The 7636-nt window shown below is 40.0% G+C and overlaps 1 protein-coding gene across 14 annotated transcripts in view; it reads right to left on the bottom strand.

Moving 5' to 3' along the window:
- Positions 1–290: 290 nt before the first annotated feature.
- The window catches only part of GATAD2A (GATA zinc finger domain containing 2A), a 116271-nt gene continuing 108925 nt past the window's right edge, over positions 291–7636 (bottom strand). For 13 of the 14 annotated variants that reach the window (XM_034755034.1, XM_034755042.1, XM_034755035.1 and 10 more), the window contains 2 exons: positions 5462–5648; positions 291–4630 (listed from right to left, as the gene is read on the bottom strand). In XM_034755034.1, coding sequence (XP_034610925.1) covers positions 4500–4630; positions 5462–5648 — 318 coding nt within the window. In that variant the 3' untranslated portion in view covers positions 291–4499. The remainder of the gene's footprint in view (positions 4631–5461; positions 5649–7636) is intronic. The other variant, XM_034755044.1, reaches the window with a different exon arrangement.

Raw genomic sequence — 7636 nt, 5'->3', positions numbered from 1 at the left:
CAAAAAAATCTGCATATAGTTAAAAAAAAGCCAGTAATATGAACTTTTTAGAACCCTCAGACGAGTGCAGTGCACTGGTAGAACTGCCATGCCAGACCTGCAATGTAACATCTTGAACTAGACAGCTCCAAAACATTTAAGCCCAAAGTCTGCTCTTAAATGCATACATGTAACTCCCATGGACTTTGATCAGAGTGGTGTGCAACAAGCACATCTCTGGGGAAACAGGTCTCTAAAGAATTTAGAATGACTTGAATACCAAGCTTAAAAAAAGCAAAGCAAAGCAGACAGCAGTTTGTCCATTTGTTTATTGTCATTCAAATACTAAAAATCCCTCACAATACAATATACAGTTATTGATTTCAGGTTCTTCTCCCATTGAAATTGACTATCAGGCTTTAGTGGGAACATTTTTTTTAAAATTTTTGTTTTATTATCAAAGATTTAGAGTCACAATAAATACGAGTGACAAAAAAACATACCCTGCGCTTGCGTAACGTTACTCTGTTACAGTTTCTTTGTTAAATGATTATAAATTTTTTTTAAAAAAGCACAATGCAAGTTATTTCGCTAAATGCAATATACAGCGTAACTCTGCCTTAAGCAGACGAACACTACTGCGGTTCCTTGAGGTCTTTTTGCATTATATATAGATATATATATTTATATATTTTCTAAAAAAAATGACAGCTGTGTCCCCCCCCTTACAAAAGGGGAAAGTGACATATGAGCCAAATAGGGTTTCTGATGCGACCACTGTATAAGCCTTCTCCCTTCTACTGTGCTCCGAAACGAGTCCCCCATTTTCATTTTCTTAGCTGTACTTTGGTAAATCCTTTTTTCTTTTAGTAAACAAAATTTGGTAACTAAATTTGATAATTAAGAGGTAACTGACTGGTTCCTAAAACAATGATCAAGATATCTATAGAAAACAAAACAAAGCTATCCAGAATTTAAAATCAACCAAAAAGAACCCTCCTCAGTATTACAGCTGGAATGCCATTTACAGGAATCCCTAAAACACAAAAGTTAGCAAGTCAAACTTTACATGAACTGGAAAGCTGTCAAAATCTTCTACACTATAAAAATAAAAGGGTCAGCCAGGCCACTTTTCACGTTTCTGGGCAGAAAACAGTCATCTATTCAATGCCCAAAATCAAACCGATAATAAATTAGGTTATAAAAAAATAAAATTAAAAAACCACACAGCTCCCAAATTTCAACACTGGTTCAAATGAAAGTCAGGGGTTTATTTCACAAGTTGCTAAAATCTAAGTACAATAGTTAGTCATTTTCATTATTACTGTATTATAAAATCTCGTAGTTGCAACGTCTCCAAGAAAAAGGTTATATGGCTTGCAAGAACCAACGCTGCTCTAACCCTCTCCCCAGGAGAGGGGGGAAGCAAGCAGCATTTGAGCAGTGTCGAACCAGCTCATGCGGCAATTGCAGCAAAGCAATGCAGGGTTGGGGGAATGGAATATGGGGCATGTTGCAATATTACCACCTACAGGAGCTCAATTTGCAGGTTGTACTGTCAAATTGTACATCTCTTGCTCGGAGAGGGAGCTTTAGATACAATTATGCCTCACTTAGAGGAGTGGGGTGTGGGATACCTCTTTCCAGGCCCGTATGAATGAGTCAGCAGACTGCATTGGATTGGGCAGATCTGTAGGAAAAAGGAATAGCCCTTCTGGTGGCAGGAATTCCAAACATGACAGTAGTAAAAATAAACTAAAGATTTTGTTCTTACAACATGCCTAAAACTCCCCTCCCCTCCTCCACAATCAAACCACTTAAAAGGTTAAGTCACAATACCGTTGGTTTTTGTTATGTATATTGTGGGGGGCTGGAAGGGGCAGGTAAGGAGGAGAAATGGAAGTTATTTGGAAAGATTTGTTGCAAATCTTTTAATAGTTATTCTAAAGATAGTGTATGGAGTTTTAACTGGCCAGGTATAGCACACAGTCAACTGAATATACACCTCTGAACATATGGACTGAGTAAGCCAACCTGGCATCTACCCATGTACACCACTGGAATCTTTTCTTGCTGCATTTTTAGCCAAAAACTTTTCAGAAACAGCATATGCAATAATTATCTTTAAATTACCTGCAACATCCCAAGAATAGATTAAAAAAAACAATGTCAAAATTGTTTTTAGATCCATGCTCCATAATATCTGCAAAATGAGTTTTTGATCAATCTTTTACACTGTGCCCCTAAAATAATTTAGCCTCGGTATATTACTTTTACGTTTTTTACGTGGAAAGAGAAAGTCCAAAATTATGCTGATACAATATGGCAGAGGAGGGTAAAGTCTACAAGATGCAATCTGTGCAGGCTTTGATTTTTATTTAATTTTCTGGCCTTTAAAAGGAGTTCTCATTATCCTTTCTACTGAAATTAAAGTTTTAAATGCTGCTATTCCAATATTGGCACTTTCCAAAACAGTTTTGACATTGTTTCTAACAAGCAACTTTATTGCTTCTTCCCCTTCTTCCATCCCCCTTCTGCAGCACTGGATGAAACTATAGCTGCCCAACATTAGAAAGGGCACACTTTTTGAACTTAGAAGTTGTTCATACCCTAGGTTTCCAAAAAGCCATTTGTGGGCACAAGATTGTAATTTGAGAAGTGAGATTTAAACTCAGAAACGCACTTTGGCCCAGGTCATTAAGTAGAAAGAGACAACTGTATTCGAGAGAGTGTAAAACAGATTTGTCAGGAACAAAAAAATTCAAGGAACTGAAATATTTTCATACTGTGCAAAATAATATGCACTCTTTCTTTCTCCCCGCCCCTCAAAACAAAGAACCCCACACCTTGGAATGAAAATTAAAAACAAAAAACACCCACCACCCACAACCCACCTCATCCAGTTCTTCATACATTCAGAACAAAAAAAAATAAAACTGAAATTCTAGGGCTTTATACAGCAAAAAATACCATTTTGCAAAACTAAGTCATCTACACTACTGGGTGTTTAAAAAAATGTATCTAAATATTGATATTCACACAACAGAAGAGGGGTTAAAATAAGGTTATCATAATGTGAGAGGTGGATCTGAAAAGGGATGCCCTACATAGTAACTGTTTTAAATTAAGGATCTAACTGAAGCTGCTAAGAAAACAAATACCAGATTCAAAGTAGAAACTGGATAGTAACTCCCCCTTCCTCTATTTATTTATTTATATATATATATATATTTATAACTTTGAAAAGAATTCATATCAGCACTAGTTCTAGTACCAATATGCAATACAAGTAGCAAGGTATGTATTTCTGCCACTTGTAACCAATATAAAGTGAAAAAAACCAAACCCAATGATTCTAAATGTATCCGTGTAATCCCAAAATATATTAAAACCACACGGAATCCTGTCCTTAAAGCAGGGTTACCTAAAGCTCCACCAAAACTGAAATACTGGAGCGATGTGATCGAGGGGAGCATGGAAGAATGGAATTCTAGGGATCAGGGTGAGGCAGACTGCCTGAAGTATACAGTCGTCACCCCACTAAAGCAATGACTAGGAAGGACTGCTTCTCCACTGATAACACAGGAAAGAACCTGTTGCCTGACTCCTACCTTTCATCCTTCTGCTCCCTCCTCTCACCCTCCCTGATTACACACAGCTTCTGGAGCTCTTAGTTTTTGAATACAACTTCACCAAAGAACAAAAAAAGAACAAAAAAGTTTAACTTTAAAAAAAGTCTCTGGGAACTTTTGCAAGGGCCGATTGCTCTGTGCTAGATTAGAGAGACTGAACAGGCTAATGTTTATTGTTCAGAACTTCAGGGTTTAGACCATCAAGTGTCCACAAAGTCTATTCAACAGAATCCAACGAAAGTGAGAGGCCTACACTGCCTCCCACCTGCTGGGACTGTTGGGGCAGCAACCAGTCCATTAGAAATCATGACCAACTGTAATTTGAGTTTGCGCTTATTTATCATCATTAGCTCATTATTATAAATTGTAGATTGCCTTTCTGGGGTGGGGGAAAGAGGAGAAGCAAACATGAATTCAACCTGCTAAATGCATCTGCAATCACTGGGTTCATATTCCACTTTGCTTACAAAGAAGTGCATCCTTGATTGCCAGTGAACACTGTATGCTTGGTGACTAGCTAGCTCAAAGTAAAGAAACCAAAGGCAGATGGTCCTTTTAGTCCTCCTTTTGTGCTGGTGACCACAAAAAAACCCCAAACACCTAAATACACAAAAGCCAAAAAATAAGAATTTCTCCCCCTTCCTGACAGCCTTCACCATCAGCCAATCACAAGAATTGGATAGCCAAATGAGCTCGAGTCTATTCCCACTCTCTTGGTGTCTTTTCTCATAGCAAGGACAGCAGCACTCAATGGGATGAGGAGCAGTCTTCTTGCTTCCTACAAAGCTTGGGCAAGTCCAGCTGGGTTTAAAGCAGATTCCACTGTATTGTGGTATTAAAAAAGAATGGCAGAAACGGATAAGTCTTCCTCTTGGGCATTCCACTGCATTATTTCCATGTTGCAGATTGAGGGATGGATCGTGGGGGAATCATATCCAGGAGATATTCACGTTGACGGTCTACTGCTGAAGAAGTCTTGTGCACAGCTAAACTAGGGTTGACAAAAGCTAGAGCCCCACCTGACAAAACATAAAAAGAGAAAGAAGCGAGTGTCGCAGTACGCTTAGTCGGAGACAAGAACAGCGGAAAATAGACAGCTCAGTAACTGGCCCCCAAGATACTATGGGGATGGAGGCTCTCAAAATATTACTACCATTACCCAGAAAAAAGTGTCTCCACAACCATCTGCACAAGTGGTAGCAAAACTTCCCAGATTGTTTAAAAGTCTTGTCATTAAGCTATCGGAGTTGACCACATAACTGAGTATCGTCTCAACTCTACATGAAATGGCATAAAAATATTTCAGTATTGGGCAGAAAAAAAACAAAGCTGCTGCTGCATCTCTTGCCTGGGGATTCCAAGTATTGCTTCAAGGAAGAGACCTGAAGACTTAACAGAAGTGAGATCCTCTGATCCTTTAACCTAAAAGGTTAAAATGCTAGTTGAACAGTTAAAGATTCTGTGAAGCACATTGAAAGGTATGTGTTGTAGCTGTTCCAACAGCAAAAGATCTATTATTTCCCCACTTTCAGTAGAGGCAGATGATGTTTATTTCAAAATGATTGTTGATGTTAACAGTACAGTATTAACTGCACACCCAGGACCTGACGTTCATTGCCCTGCACCTTGTAAAATCATCACACCTTAGGGTAAAACACAACCCTTCTCCTAGAGTAGGACTTTACAGCCACTTTGGACAGGTGTAAACAACTGTACCAAGCGTGAGGTAATGGAGCAACAGGCCATTGTCCTTTATGCAGGGAGGTGCCAAAGAGTAACAAAGAATTAAGGTTGTTGGCCAACAAAGTGCCACTAAACTACAAAGAAAAGAACACAAAGAAAAAGTCTACCTGTAGTGATGGGGGTCTTCTTCCAGGTAGTAGCATTGCTCTTGCTGACAGGTCTCTCAGCATGCTTACCTGGCCTACTACCAAGTGCTGCTGCAGCTGATGCATTCTGCAACTTGGGTGACTGACTAAATGCATGCAAGACTCCTCGGGTGCTTCCTGGGGGACCTCGAGACAGCTGGCTAGAAGTCTAGTGCAAGAGAAGAATTAATTAGAAGGGCACAGGAACGCAAATGTGTGTCTTGCAAAATGTTCAGTACACTAGTCATGACAATCTTTTACTGGATTTCTCTTCTTCCTTTCCTCCTCCTACCACACCTGGTACTGGCCACAAACTTTGTATCATCTCCAAATCAAAATAAAAAGCTAGCGGTCAACAACATAGTGTCAACAACAGCTTGTTTTTACCTTTTAAAAGTGAAGTGCACATAAAAAAAAGTGAGGCAGTCATACTGAGTGGAAACAGCAAAGGTGGTAAGTACTGTGTACACTTCCTCTCTCAGAAGCACCACCAGACGGCAAGCCTGACCTATACCATCAATCCCTTGCTACTCCAGTTCTGGACTTCCTTGGCAGCGTTCCCAATTCCATGGTGGTTTTGTGAGGTGTACAAGTGGAGACTGGGATTAGAAGACGACCAAGTGACTCATTTTCATTTATGATCCGAGTTGCTATTTGAACCCAAGCCTCTGGCATGGACACAAGTTACACATTAACTTCGAGATCTTACAGCTCACAGCATCAGGAGTTCCTTGCTCACACCTCTCTATACTATGTTTCTAAGTGTTTCCTATCAAATTTGTGATGATCTAAATTAGGGAAATTTTTAGAAGTGTAACTACACTGATGTACTTGCACTGAAGCAGAATTTCCTCCATCTAGACACCCAAAATTAAAGACATTCTTATATGCTACAAACTGCGCAAGAACGGCCACACTAAGCAAGACCAATGGTCCATCTAGCTCTGTATCCTGTCTTCCAACTGGTCAGTGCCAGATGCTTCAGAGGGAATGAACAGAACAGGGCGATTATCGAGTGATCCATCCCATCATCCAGCCCCAGCTTCTGGCACTCAGAAGTTTAGGGTCACCCAGAGCATGGGGTTGTGTCCCTGACCATCTTGGCTAATAGCCATGGATGGACCTATCCGCCATGAACTTATCTAGTTCTTTTTGGAGCTCTACAGTGTCACACAGAGCAGAGTTATTCTGCTCCTCTTGCCACATCCCCTTCCAAAATAACACCCTGAGTAACAAATGGATTCATTTTACCAGTGATATTTATGTAATTACTACTTCAAATCATCAGGCCATAACTGAGCTAGTCAACAGTTTATTATTTTGAACAAGGTTTTGCCTGCAATAGTTTTGCTGCTCTTTTATTCTTCCATTAATTGCTATTATAATAAATCTGCACAGGGTCACTGGAATGTATCTGATCTGTACTAAGTTATGGGATGTCAGAGAACTCGATGGTGGTTTTAAAAGAATGCTGTCCCAAATGTGCCCCTTTGCGTGGGATTCTAGAGTTTACGTGGGAGTAGTTCAGTTGAAACAAGGTGAGAAGAGCAGTCTTTGAAATGTTTTAACTAAAATTAGCATTTTTAAGTGTCCTGTTGATACCCAACCTCCTGCCTAAACAATCAAGAGTTCTTTAACATTTCAGTCAATATTTACAAATGGAGCTCTTCCAAGCATTACAGAAATGGCTCTCTGACCTCTGTCACTGGGCCCTCCCACTGGCCTTACAGTCAAGGACACATGCTGTTTGGGGGCTACTAGAAGGTGGTTTTAACAAACCAGAGAGTTAGATAAAAACCTTCTCTCCGTCCCTGGAGTCCTATGGGCACCCTTCCCCTTTGAATATGCAGGATCATGCCCTTATTTCTTAATGAGAGCTGGATGTGACTTCAGATTCATCAGTGTTCCTCCTCAATCTGCCAGAGAAGGTTTTTGAAACAGTGCAAGTCTCTCCCCATGATCACCATGATGCCTCTGCAGAATTAAGTGTTTGTTCTCGGCTACTTTAGGAGCAGAGCTCCCATCTCAACCGTAGGATCCTCTTCCCATAGCACACTGGATTATTAACAGGACAGCCAAAAACTTAATTCAAAGTACACTTCAGCACTTATACAACAAGCTCTTCTTGTATCAACTTTCACACCTGTATGTGATGCA

The sequence above is a fragment of the Trachemys scripta genome, chromosome 22 (assembly GCF_013100865.1).
Source record: "Trachemys scripta elegans isolate TJP31775 chromosome 22, CAS_Tse_1.0, whole genome shotgun sequence".
NCBI classification, from domain to species: domain Eukaryota; kingdom Metazoa; phylum Chordata; order Testudines; family Emydidae; genus Trachemys; species Trachemys scripta.
Note: the sequence above shows the minus strand (reverse complement) of the source record. Positions and strands in the feature narration are given on the sequence as shown.